Genomic DNA, 12618 nt, shown 5'->3' on the forward strand with positions numbered 1-12618 from the left:
TTCTTCACCACCTTCTCATTCATCACCAGCATCATCACGGCCATCAGCAGATCCTCCTCCCGCCACAGGAGATGCGCTCGCCACCCCCGCTCTCCGTCTTGATTTTTGTCTCTCACCACCAGCTTCCCCAGCATCCGCCACGAAACACACACAGACAGAGCGCTTTTCGTCCGAGAAGTCGATCAGAAAACACAAAAGACGCTTACAAGTCTTGAGATGGACGGCATAAACTGTGCAATGATACGTCTTCACCCAACTTTTATTTTCCCCCATAAATTCGGACCCTCACACGTCCAAGAGCCTTTGCACCGTGACACTGACACCCTTTCGGAGTAGAATTTACACACCCGTTACCTGTGTGATGTCGCGCGAACTTCCCGAAAACGATACGTCTCCACACAGTTTTTCCTCTGAACAAAGGTGTGGTAAAAGTGCGTGTATTCCTCGGGTATTCACAGCAGTAATGATAAATGAGAGGTTCCTTTAGAATAACTAGATTTTCTTAGGGGCAAAAGCAAAAATAACCCTGAGCTTCCTATCATTATATCATTGCACCCTATGTGGTTATATATAATTTCTGCAGGTTCTGAATTCTGGCTGTTAAGTTTATTCACTGCAAGATACAACATTGAGAAGACTAGCTGGCCTCTTATGGGGAGCAAACTTCAAAGTCCTACAAACAACATCGATAGCGCTCATATACTCCGCAGCAGAATACTGCGCACCAGTATGGGCTAGAAGCACCCACATTAACAAAGTAGGCCGCGCATTGAACACCACAATGAGAATTGTATCCGGGTGCATCCGCTCCACACCAACGAATTACTTACCTGTTGCAAGTGGCATACCTCCACCTGACATCAGGAGAAATGCGCAGTGCATAACACTGGCAAAACACTCCTTAAATGATGAAAGCTCATTGCTTTACAGTCACCTAACCGCTATTACCTCGGCCAACAAAAGCAACTCCGCCTGAAATCTCGAAGGCCTTTCCATCAGTGCGTGGCGCAGCTGCTTGACAACAGCGGTGGCCTGTCGCCGAAGGCCCGGGCGGAAGCAGAGCGGCAAAAGCAATGGACTAAGGACAGCGGCTCCTGGCTACGCAGATTTATCCCAGTGCCGTCCTCTAAACCACCTCGGAGCCAGCTACACCGACACTGCTGGGAGCTCCTAAACCCACTACGCACCGGGCACGGCCGATTCAGGGCACACATGTACAAAATGGGAATAGTAGACAGCCCTGGATGCCCATGTGGAGAGCAGCAACGAACTGCAGAACATCTGCTGGCTTACTGCCCCACGTACACACCCACGCCGGCGGATCTGACGAACATCGGTGACACAGACGTTAAACTCTGGCTACACGAAGCCAACTTTACAGTTTAAAGCTTGCCCTATGTTGCTGAAGATCTGTTTCTGAACATACGATAAATAAATAAAACAGTTTATTCACTTAGCTGACACTTTTCTGCACAGTGATATACAATTACTTACCCATTTACTTCCTTCCTGTTTGTGAGAAGCACACAATGGCAGTGAACTTGGCCTTGACATGATCAAAATAAGGATTAAACTTTCATGTACAGTAGAGCAGTTAATAAGTATACTGTCAAAATAATGGTATAAGTGCTGGATGCCTGGCTTCATCACTCGTTACTACTGTATATATCGTACTATATGTTCAAGTCAATGGATGATTTACTTAAATTGAATTATATTTTCACATTCTAATGTCACGTTTGTTGTAATCTGGATACAGCAGCCTGAGCTAGTATACACAAGTGTATATATATATATATATGGAGAGAGCGAGCGAGCGGGAGGAAGGGGGCATATTTTTTAAAAACTGCACTTAAATAAAAATAAAAATTAAAAAAAACACACATACACAGTGATACTGTATATATGTACCAGCAAAAAGAGAAGTAGGAAAGCGATATCACCCATCCTTAACTGGGCACTGTCAAAGCTAATGGATGAGCTACAGTTTGACCACAGGAACAGGTACAGATCACTTCTTTGCAGTTCAGAAGGAAGGAAATGGAGTAAATGGAATGAATCCTTTCTAACTTCCTGTTTCCAGCTGAAGGAAGATGCCAGGAAGAGAGAGGATGGCAGATTGTCCCAGCGGGAAGGTGACGGTTCCTCTGATGTTTGCTGGCAGCTTGTCACATCTACAGGAAGCCTGGCCCCAAGCCGTTGCAATATTTTCTTTAGATATTTCATCAAAAACCACTTTGTTACTCAAGCGCATAGGCTCTTTTTTTTTTTTTAAAGTGTGTTTTCCCCTTCCATCTCAGCTCTGCAACACTGCTGTTAAGCTACATGTAAAATTGCAGATGTACACAAACCTCCTGGCTTTTTTTTCCCTGCCCTTTTCGTTCTTGTGTTGAATTCCTGCCAAAATTTTGCTTTGGATACATCGTCACAGCACTCCTCCACATACCCAGCTGGATGCTGTTGTCAGCACTACTCATTACAGGTTTGCTTCAGCATGGTGGGATTGTGGATATGCTTATTATTGTTATTGCACTTAAACTGCCAGGTCAACATTTTAAACTCAAGACAACTTACAATTTCACTCACTTATATAGTTAGATTACCTTACTGGAACAATACTAAACATATACATTGTTCAAGAATACTATTGCAGTGCTCCTCCTGGGAGCTGAACCAGTAAACATCACGTAAAGAAGTCCTACAGTGTCCCGCTGTTCGGTTACCACCTGTTATTGCAGAGTCCATATGAGCATTCAGGGATTGCTCCAGAAAATAATTTCTTACTCTGAGGTCCTGTACTTCAATATTAAGACAATTCAAAAGTATCTCAGCTTTGATTTTACAAATGAAAAATAATTTTAATAACTGAACATTTCACATACAACAATTCACATACAGGGCAGAGCAAATGCTAGGCAGTAATGGTAACGTAATGAATAGCTTTTACCCTCCTCTGTATGATATGCAATTTTCTTATGGAAGAATTTAAATGTTCAAAGACCAACTGATATTCACTGGAAGTAGATCACTACACCGTACTGGACAATTCCCATACTGATGCACGGCCAACCAAGTTGCTGACGCATCCACAGATGCATCTTCATTTGGAAGCAGTTGGCAGTTTGATTCACTGAATCAGTTCCTCTTGCTTCCTGCTGGACCTGCACCTCTTGGCAGTGAGACCTTCGTACTTCCTGTGATTTCATGTTTCTGCAGCAGCTCTGTTAGCTTTGCATTACAGTGGAAATGGTTCAATCGTTAAACTCTGTTGCAGGATTCTATGGATGCACTGTTTTATATGATCTGATTCTCTGTGTTACACCCACTTTCATGTACTAATTGAAATCTGACACCATCTATCACTCATTAATAAACACTTCCAAAAGCAGAGGCATTTTAGCAGCCACATCTCTTTTATAAAAAAAAAAAAAAAAAAAAAAAAAGGACATTTCTCCTTAGTTCTTTACTCTGCAACAGATGGACAAATGATCTTCCCTCCAGAGGCAAACTCACCATGGATTAACTTTCCACAGAATCAGGTACAGCAGAAAACACAAGCTTTTATTAAAAAAGAAACTTGCTCCTTACATTTATTTTTGATGCCGTTTTGAAAGGTTTACTTTTGTCACACTATTTTTGATCTGCATTTTCTGAGCCTTTGTGGGTCTTCATCTAGATTACTATACATACTATGGCTAAAATTTTGTCATGCCAATTAATAAACAAAATCTATACCATTATATTCAATATAACTGAATTGTATGACATATTTGCATATAACCTGAAACTGCAGGGGAAAGTTTTTTGTTTTTACTATTCATAATTATGTCTACACTACTGTTTATTATCAGTTAAAAAAGGGAAACCAAAAGTTGACTTTTTGCTTTCCATGCCTGGTTACTTCTGCCCATTGCACATGAATTCTCCAGTGCAACTTTCAATCAGGCAGTTCCAAAAGCAACATCACTCTTAAGAGTAAACTGTCACTAAATTTTACATGCTCACTCAACAAGTCCATGTAGACAAATTTCTCCAGCTGGTTGGTGTTCTGAAGCTGATACAGAACTGCCGATGTGCAACACACCAGTGCTAAAAAGGGCACCAAAGTAATCCCCTCTCTGAGTTGTCGTGCTTCATAGTTGCCATTACACCTCTGAGTCTTGTATTTAGGTTGCCATGAAATGCTTACTGCAGTGTGTTCAGCTAGCAGCAGTCATCTTCTAGAATGTTTGGATGCTCCTCCCAGAACTCATCCCCAATGAAGTCACAGTGATGTGCAGTAATTATATTCCTAGTCCTTGTCACTGTCACCTCTTTCTCACTGTCTTCATTTGGCAGTTTTACATGTTTCGTTGTGGTTTCATTGACCTAAAGTAACGAATAAATGTGTCAGTGTTATATTATGATAATAAGTCCATCTTAAAAGGCAAAACGAGTACTTGTTTCTTTACCTTATCCCAAATGAGGACTGTGCCTTTTTTGTAAATGAGTGGCTCGTTGTTGTAGTTTATGTTGAACTCCGAGAACAATATTTCATTTTTATCTGCTGCCAGAGTGCCCTGAAAAAAAAAAAAACATATAACATCATAACACCTAAAAGCAGCAGTCAGTTTTTTCATTCTGTACCAACTGAACTGGTAATAGATGCGCTACCTACAGTGTCAGTCACCAAGCCCCCATTCAAACACCAGTGACCATGCAACAAACCGATCAAAGGTTATAAAGTGATGGTGCCGTTCACGCTGAATAAAAACTGGGTGAGATCATTTATGCAGCACCTGGTGACTCAAACCTGTCATTTGGCCGTTCTCACCTTTAATTTTTCTTCTGCTTCAGAAGTGGTCAGCCCCCCCTTCTGCACCAAATTCCAAAATACTGTATTGTACAAGTTATTAATATGGCCTGAAACATAAAACATATCACTATTTTCATCAGAGGAGAACACATCATTGGCAATGGTGTGTGTAAACTGTTCCTAAACATATACATTTTAAGAAGCCTATTAAAAGCAAACTATTATAAAAGAACATTTATTATTTTGTTACTTAACTGAGGGTTTAGCCAATTTATCTTAAAACTTTACTCACAGAGAGCTGGATATTTTACTGGAGCAATTCCATATTAAGAATATTTGCCAAGGGTTCATTACAGTACTCAGACATATCCTGAACTTGAACAGACACTAGGACCCTGAAATGATATTAACTAATCACTCACAGTCAGCCTGCCTCCAGCTCAGATAATCCCTTAGATTGCGATTGCTGGGGTAAAGGACCACCCTGCCGTCAAAACCTGGTGGGTACAGAAGCAGCTGCTCTTCCCCAAAATAATCCTTCCAGTAGAAAACGTATGCAGATGAGAACTGGGAGGCAACGTGTGTCATCAGTTTGCTGGGGGGAACAAATGGGGGGAGAGAATATGTAAATGAGGTCACCATCACCATGCAACCTTTGGCATCTGAAATTTGAGCACTTCTTTGCTTCCGTCTGTGGGTGAGATTAAAGAAATATGCAACAACCTCTGGCCATACCACACATTGGATTTTGAAAAGTCTCCTAAGGATTTCCTTCCAAGAAACACTCTATAGCAGTTACTCAAATCTGACAACCTGGATTACATGGAGGATTTGCCCCACCTCAGCAATCAAATGACTGATAAAATCAATGGACTGCATAACTTAAGTAATATTGAGCTCTTTTCCAGGAGCAAAGCTGACAGCTGTTTATGTAAACATGCATGTAAAGGAATAACAGCTAAAGAGATTACCGCTTTACTGTTATTCAAATCAACATTTACTGAACTTCATATGTGAACTTTGTTGGGAGCAAGCAGACGATATATATACTGCACTGTACATCAAATTTATCTATTATCTTTGGAATGTAGAGAGTTAGTTGTGACAATAAAGGTGCCATGTGAATACCTGGCTCTTCTCTTGAACCAATTGGAGGACCTCTTGAAGACAAAGCTATACTCATCGCTCTGCCCATATGCAATGACAATGTCCTCCAGCTCCTCCATTACTGAGCGGGCGCTGCGGGTCATGAGGCCCAGAGCTCGGTCATCGTTGGGCTTCACAAAGTTGTGCTGCTCTGCAAACCTATATGGAAAAACTACAGTCTCAGCAGAAAAGAATCTGCACCCTCAGCAGCTACTTAATCTGTCTGTCATCTGAGATGGAGTAGCTAAAACCAGGAATTCTGTAAAAGCATCACTCTATAGTGCTGTTTCCGCTTAACGATGGGATTTACTGAAAATTTTGAAGAAATTCCAGTGAGGACCCAATAAATATACTGTATAAATAAAGAGACTTCTTTACACAAAACAAAAGCTGCATCACAGCTGTACCTGTGGGGCTGAAGAATGGGTCTCACCTGTGGAAGTTACGCCCATCCAAACGGACCACGATGTAGCAGTTCCTGAGACACGTGTCGTCAGTCTCAAAATTACGAACATACTCGAACTTGCTCTTGGCCATGGCAGTCGAGGAGGAGAAACTAACTGACCCCTCGAAGGCAGACTTTGCTACAGCATCAGCTGCTCTAGAACACCGTGCGGAGAATAAAGATGCTCGGAGATGATGGGCCAGGTGCTTCAACATGGGCTGCTGTAAAGACACACTTGTTGTACAAAGCAACAGCAAGTTAAATTGCTTGTCTGTGTTATACTGCCCCAATAAATTATATTATAAAGGCAATGAATCGAATGATTATGTTATCATAGATATTAATCTAGATTTTTATCAAGTCAATGAATATAGCTACCGTCGGGAAATTCAAATTCGTATCACTGATCTTTGAGGTGCATTTCAGTTACCCACTGAAAATAAAATCACAAATTCAGACTTAAAACATCAGTTACTGTCTATATACATGATAATCATAAGTTCAAGTACAGATTTCCCACACGAAGTGTCCTGATAAAGCAAGGTACTTACCCAGAATTACAGTGAGTTAAAACACTCGGCTGTATTTAATGAGTCAAATACTATACGTCGCTTTGAATGCAGAAGTCAGACAAGAAATGAGTAAAATAATAACGCAGCCATAATAATTGCTAAATCTCATTGACTAAATATATGGCTTTGATTGAACGAGCGCCATGCTTTCATGGCGGTCCGTCTGTTTTTAGAGTCCTACTGGAAAACGAAATTTAACAGAGTGGTTCCGGGATGAAACATGTTGGTCAAAACCTATTGTAAAATGCAATAAATGCGTAACTCTTCAACTAAGTATAAATAATGTGATTATATTGACTATCTCGCTCATGAAAGCTTTAGTAAAATTCTATTTTACTGAGAGTGTTTCTAGAACGTCCTCTGGCTCCCCCTGGCGGGCAATAAAGCAGTGGCGGACCGATTTCCCATGATCCTCAGCTGCGGCTTTTTTAAACATGGATGAAGAAGAGAGAAAAATGGAAGGAAATCTGTGGACAGAGCGTGAGAAGGATAAAGAGACATCATGTGCGAGAAATCGTGATGAGGCAGATAATGCGGACATTGACTCGAAACTGGATGTGAGTTCGGATCAGTTTGACCCCCTGCTGGCGCTCTACTCCCCCGAGATCCGCCTGCCGTACCCCAACATCAGGTGCTTCAACAACATCTCCGAATATGAGAGCTTCCTCAAAGGAGGCCGCGGCAGAGCGAAGCCGCAGAACGTGGAGAAGAAGAGACGGAAGGCCCAGAAGGGCGTCGCGGACCCGGAGAGGATCGAGAGGCTGAAAAAGCTTATGGTGAACGCGGCGCCGGCGGAGGAGCAGGAGGAGGGCGAGCCGGGGGGTGGCGGCGCTAGCAGGAGGTCTGTTCGGATGAGGAAGGCGCCCAAAAACGTCCTGACGAGGATGCCGTGTATGTGAAACTTCTGATGTTTTAAGGTATAATGTTGTGTGTACTGTACGGTCAGTAATGTCTCACGCCTGGCACTGTGACTGTGTCGTTTGCTATGTGCAGTGCACACCGGAAGTCCGCTCGGCGAACTTTTCCGCTGCGTGCAGGAGAGGATCCGGGTCAAAGTTCACATCCGCACGTTCAAAGGGCTTCGCGGCGTCTGCTCGGGCTTCGTAGTGGCCTTCGACAAGTTCTGGAACTTGGTGATCCTCACATCTCACAGTTTTCCTGGTTTTCCAACCAATATCGAATATTAGAGCTTCAAGACACGATGTGCTTTTTGCCCTTTAGAGAATTCCACGTATAAGTTTTTATTTCTTTAAATTTTAACAATTATAAACAATACAAGAACATTAGTCATAAAATAATTAAACCTAGCCAGAGGGCAGCACAAATAAATAGACAATAAATTATAAAACACATCAATATAACCAAAAATATTCCAGTAATTCACAGTCTTAAGGCAGTGTAGAAGTGTGTGCTTATTCCCCACCTTACGTGGCAGGCCATGGTGGATGTAGATGAGACCTACAGGAAGCCGCTGCTGGGAGAAGCCATTCACCATGAGCGTGCGCTCACTGTCACCAGGGTAAGAGCTCCATGCTGTGCTCTGATGCCTGTCTTGGACACGTCATAAGCTGAATCAGTGTGGAATTTAATGCAAGTCATTAGCTTTTTGACACACCCTCACCACACAGCCCATTAAAGCTTTATTATTTTTTTTTTTTAGCTGTTTGACAGGTTGAAACTGCAGGAAAGCCCAGAGTTCAGGTTGGCGCAACAGAAGCAAGCCGTCCTCAGGGACACGGAGGAAAAGACCCTGGCATCTGAGACCTCCGTGCAGGAACCCATCCCTACAGATAAGCCGGGAGTGGGTGCGTTAACACCCCGCGGCCAGGGACCGAGGATGGAGGAGGTCCGCAGCTCCACGTCTAAAGAAGGACACGGAAAGATGTGCGCATCCAAGGTGGATTACCAGATGGTGCACACACGACACATAAACCAGCTATTCATCCGAGGTGAGAATGTCCTTCTCATCAATTTACAGCCGTAGGATCAGCCTCTCAGGAACACCATGCTGCTGTTCAACGGAATTTCAATAATAAGTGAGCTTCAGTAGTAAGTATCACTACTGGAGATACCCAGAAATTTAAACATTACAGAAATAAAGTGATAGATGGTCTCAAGCAATTTACCAAAGGCCTCCTGATTTCAACAAACACATATTACCCATGTAGGACACATGTATTGGTACACAGGTGGATTTTGTTATAATGAACTGTGACACTGGTTGACAGTTTACACCAGGGTGCTCCTTATGTTCTGTAGAGTAACATGTTTGATTTAAATAGACTATACACTGCTTACTTATTGCAAGTTGGTACAGCTGAGGTGATTTAGCCTTATAGTAAGCGGCACATCTTTTCAGAAATTCAGGTGTAAATCCTCCCCCCCCCCCCACTTGGAAATCACTATTTTCTGTACATCCTGCATCGGGAATAAATGCATTATTTTTATACACAGTAAAGTGAACCTATAAATACTAGTTGTTTGTGTTATTTTGTGCCTGTCTATAAGCTCTTGACTATGTGATGCTATCTTGTTGTTCAGTTGTATTCCATCCACTCAGTAACTACCGTGCAGGGCTGCTGTGGTCTCCAGTCTTTCCCATACACACAGGGCAGCCCCACACCCTAAGGAGAGTTTAGTGACCACTTTCTATTTTTCAGAAGCTGAGTGATTGTTTACAAATTCTTTTTACACATTTGTATATATGACTTACAGGCTAACAAAATGCCCAGCAGAGTGAACTTATTGCAGTGGAGTAAACCGCAAACTAAATGACTCACCGCTAGAGGGCAGCATTACAATACAGTAGGGAAACTATCCGGTTAAAGTATTTCTTTAAAGTAATATCCATAAACTACATGAGACTTCCTGTAATGCATAACTGGTAATAAGTGTTAATTTACTGAATCACCATATTAAACAAAACTGGGAAGTTACAGCAAAAGAATCTGAACGCATAGGAACCTAAATCTGACAATGCCTTAGGGCAAATCTAGGCTTAAACTTTTCCCTGTTCACACAGGCAAGTAGTGTGTAGAATGTACTAGTACTTACACTATCACTTATAGTAAAACATAGTACTTCATCAAACTGTTATATTGCATTTGCTTAGTGACTCAGGAATTGTTTCAGCCAGGGGCGCAGCATTGAAGTACAGCAGCACGAACTTCATTTCCAGCATTGTGTAACGTGGTAATTTTAGGTCAGTGTACATGTAAATGCTGCGATGGACTGGTGTCCCATTTCGGTTGTGCCCTCCTAGCCTAGCGCCCAATGATTCTGGGATGGTCTCTGGACCACCAGGACCCTCACAAGGACAAGTGGTTAACAGAAATGGGTGAGAGACGTGTAAAAGCTGAAGACGTGGCCTCACTGCCACGGAGAAGAACTCTCTCCGAGTCTGTTAATTGATAGTAAAATCATGACCCATCTTCCCCAGAACCCTTCTTGTGAGATTTAACTGGTAAAAATATATGCATTCAAAAACCAACATCAGGGGAAGGAAAGAACAACTGTCTCATTTAATTCCACCACCCATTCTGATAGACATGGCGATATGGTCCCAATGGATTTCAAAAACGCTGCATGAATTATTGAATTTTTCAAGTTCCAAGTTGCAAAAGGCATTGAGATGCCATTATTGTTCTTGACATTTCTGATTGTGATTACACTTTAATGCGTGCATTACCCATAAACACACTACTTATGCATCTCATTGAATTTTCAAAGGCTGTGCTTTCCCCTCAAAACTTTGAGGTTTCTGAGGCAGCGGCAGGCGTGTGCGAACACAAGGTTTCTCCATTAATGTCGCATCTTCTCAACCATTTTCATTCAATTTTTGGCCCTAGACAAAGTACAACTGAAAACAGCATTAACTGAAATGGTCAAAAAGGTCAACGTATGCCAGAGACACTAGACTTAAAATCAGTATAAAATAGTACGACTTTATTCAATGCAGTAGGTTATTAGCATCCATCTATTCATTCAATCATTCATTATCAGTAACTGCTTGTTCACTACAGGGTCATGGAGGTCTGGATCTGGAAGGACAGCGTATGAGGCAGTCCAGAGTGTTGCAGTGTAGGCAATGGTTGAGAGGAGACCCAGAGGTCAGCCAACCAGCACCAAGCTATGCTTAGTTCACGACCTGCTTCAGAGGAGAACTGTACCCTTAGTAAGCTTTGGGCCGGGAAGGGTAGAAGGGTTCTGCGGAGAGACCAGTGACAGTGTTCTCTGTCAAAGAAAAGAGTGAACAACATGTCTTGGGGGTGAGGGGAGTGTATAGATCAGTAGAGAGATGAGCTCTGTACCTGAACCTTGTTCAGAGTCCACACTTCAGCACATTGTAGGCCTGCTGTACAAACATTTTCTCCTGAGGCAAAAAACATGGATGTAGAAAAAGTTTATTTCAAAAGGCTCCTGTATTTCGTAAACACACCGCCGTTGCCCTTCATATTTGCATATTGCCCTTGTTGAAGGCTGCTTACACAAACTCACCTGAAACACACTCTTTGGACTGTGGGAGGAAACCAGAGCACCTGGAGGAAACTCACAAACATGGGGAGAACATCCGGACTCCACACAGACTGGGATGCGTTCGAAACCGCAGCCTCGCTGCGTTACTAAGCCATGGGAATTGGGAACGAGACTATCGCTTTTGTGGGCCATGAATGGTGCGAATCCACAGCGCCGACTTCAAACCACTACCATCTTCTTTTTCCCTGTCATCACGGGCAACGTGCAGAACGACATCTCCTGGGGCAAAATCACATTTGCACAGGTCACTGAGCAGAAAGGGCCCCGGCCTTGGGGGCCACTGCTCTTAGAGCCAGAATGCACAGAATCCCGGCAAAAAATACAGATGTCAACAGAGCAGACTGAACTAGTTGCAATGAATGCAGCGGCGTCCTCCTGTACGCAAAGGTTCCCTTTCTTCAACGCCCCTTCATTTTCACACTCATCAGTCACTTGTCCTCAACCTGAAAGAAAGGGAGAGAAAAGAAGCCAACAGGGTAGACAGACATTTGGTCCACGATTCAGAACCACAGGCATTACAGCTGAAGGATCTGGATAGGTCACCTCGTTCTTCAGACCCAACAGGTTCTGGAAGGCCTTCGTGTGTCACGTCAACAGTTGATCCGCTTCCCAAATGGCATGTGACAGCGACACATTCCGCCATGTTGCCTTGCATGTGTAACACCGCAGGCTGGAGCACTTGCCCACACCCCTTTCATTATTGATGCCCCGCTGCCTCATTAGCAAGCTGTGTGTTCAGTATGCACCCAGCAGACGAATGCAAATGTGTGTGTGTGTGTGAGAGAGGAGCGGGGCCCCCAAGGCGATGTCGACATGGACCCTCTTGCTGCTCCAGTGACGCCGGGCCGCATCGGAGCCCCTGTCCCAGGATGACGACTCAGTGGCAGAGTGGCACAGCCCCTGTGCTCTCCCATACACACACCGACAGCAGCCATCATTCACGTGACCCTTGACGTCCACGTACGGGACCAACCTGTCACCTGTCCCTCTGAGACCAAACCTCCAGCGGCGAGGCAGGAGAAACGATGTACTGGACAGAGCAGCAGAGACCATGATATTGGGCAGTGTGCGGAAAGCTTCAGGTTGAGGCTGGACATGTCGGAAACACCTGCAAGTGCAGCAGG

The 12618-nt window shown here is 43.4% G+C and overlaps 2 protein-coding genes across 5 annotated transcripts; one reads left to right on the forward strand and one right to left on the reverse strand.

Annotated features, from left to right (window-relative positions):
• Positions 1 to 3474: 3474 nt before the first annotated feature.
• thg1l (tRNA-histidine guanylyltransferase 1-like) lies at positions 3475 to 7145 on the reverse strand. 3 transcript variants are annotated; one of them, XM_018756316.2, is made up of 7 exons: positions 6938 to 7145; positions 6375 to 6607; positions 5924 to 6100; positions 5218 to 5390; positions 4814 to 4902; positions 4452 to 4559; positions 3477 to 4368 (listed from the first exon to the last, which is right to left on the reverse strand). In XM_018756316.2, the coding sequence occupies exons 2-7, from the start codon at positions 6599 to 6601 to the stop codon at positions 4204 to 4206; spliced, it is 939 nt and encodes a 312-aa protein (XP_018611832.1). In that variant the 5' UTR covers positions 6602 to 6607; positions 6938 to 7145; the 3' UTR covers positions 3477 to 4203. The 3 variants fall into 3 exon arrangements, with proteins under 3 accessions (XP_018611833.1, XP_018611832.1, XP_018611831.1); XM_018756315.2 differs by having other exon boundaries at positions 6375 to 6620; positions 6938 to 7144; XM_018756317.2 differs by lacking the exons at positions 6375 to 6607; positions 6938 to 7145 and having other exon boundaries at positions 3475 to 4368; positions 5218 to 5292; positions 5924 to 5990.
• A 108-nt stretch (positions 7146 to 7253) lies between these two features.
• Positions 7254 to 9315, forward strand: lsm11 (LSM11, U7 small nuclear RNA associated). Of its 2 annotated transcripts, XM_018756314.2 has the most exons (5): positions 7254 to 7849; positions 7952 to 8091; positions 8394 to 8477; positions 8619 to 8855; positions 8937 to 9315. In XM_018756314.2, exons 1-5 carry the CDS (start codon positions 7393 to 7395, stop codon positions 8940 to 8942), a joined length of 924 nt encoding a protein of 307 aa, XP_018611830.1. In that variant the 5' UTR covers positions 7254 to 7392; the 3' UTR covers positions 8943 to 9315. The 2 variants fall into 2 exon arrangements, with proteins under 2 accessions (XP_018611830.1, XP_018611829.1); XM_018756313.2 differs by having other exon boundaries at positions 8619 to 9315.
• The last annotated feature ends 3303 nt before the right edge of the window (positions 9316 to 12618 follow it).

Source organism: Scleropages formosus, chromosome 13 (genome assembly GCF_900964775.1).
Source record: "Scleropages formosus chromosome 13, fSclFor1.1, whole genome shotgun sequence".
NCBI classification, from domain to species: domain Eukaryota; kingdom Metazoa; phylum Chordata; class Actinopteri; order Osteoglossiformes; family Osteoglossidae; genus Scleropages; species Scleropages formosus.

What these genes read in the sequence shown, in the direction of transcription:
- thg1l (XM_018756316.2), bottom strand. Translation starts at nt 6,601, where the DNA reads ATGTTGAAGCACCTGGCCCATCATCTCCGAGCATCTTTATTCTCCGCA. An exon ending in TGGTTCAAGAGAAGAGCCAG is followed by an intron (nt 5,391 to 5,923) that starts GTATTCACATGG and finishes TGTTCCCCCCAG; the next exon opens with CAAACTGATGACACACGTTG. An exon ending in CAGTCCTCATTTGGGATAAG is followed by an intron (nt 4,369 to 4,451) that starts GTAAAGAAACAA and finishes TCGTTACTTTAG; the next exon opens with GTCAATGAAACCACAACGAA.
- lsm11 (XM_018756313.2), top strand. Translation starts at nt 7,393, where the DNA reads ATGGATGAAGAAGAGAGAAAAATGGAAGGAAATCTGTGGACAGAGCGT. An exon ending in CGTCCTGACGAGGATGCCGT is followed by an intron (nt 7,850 to 7,951) that starts GTATGTGAAACT and finishes TGCTATGTGCAG; the next exon opens with TGCACACCGGAAGTCCGCTC. An exon ending in TCGACAAGTTCTGGAACTTG is followed by an intron (nt 8,092 to 8,393) that starts GTGATCCTCACA and finishes CTTACGTGGCAG; the next exon opens with GCCATGGTGGATGTAGATGA.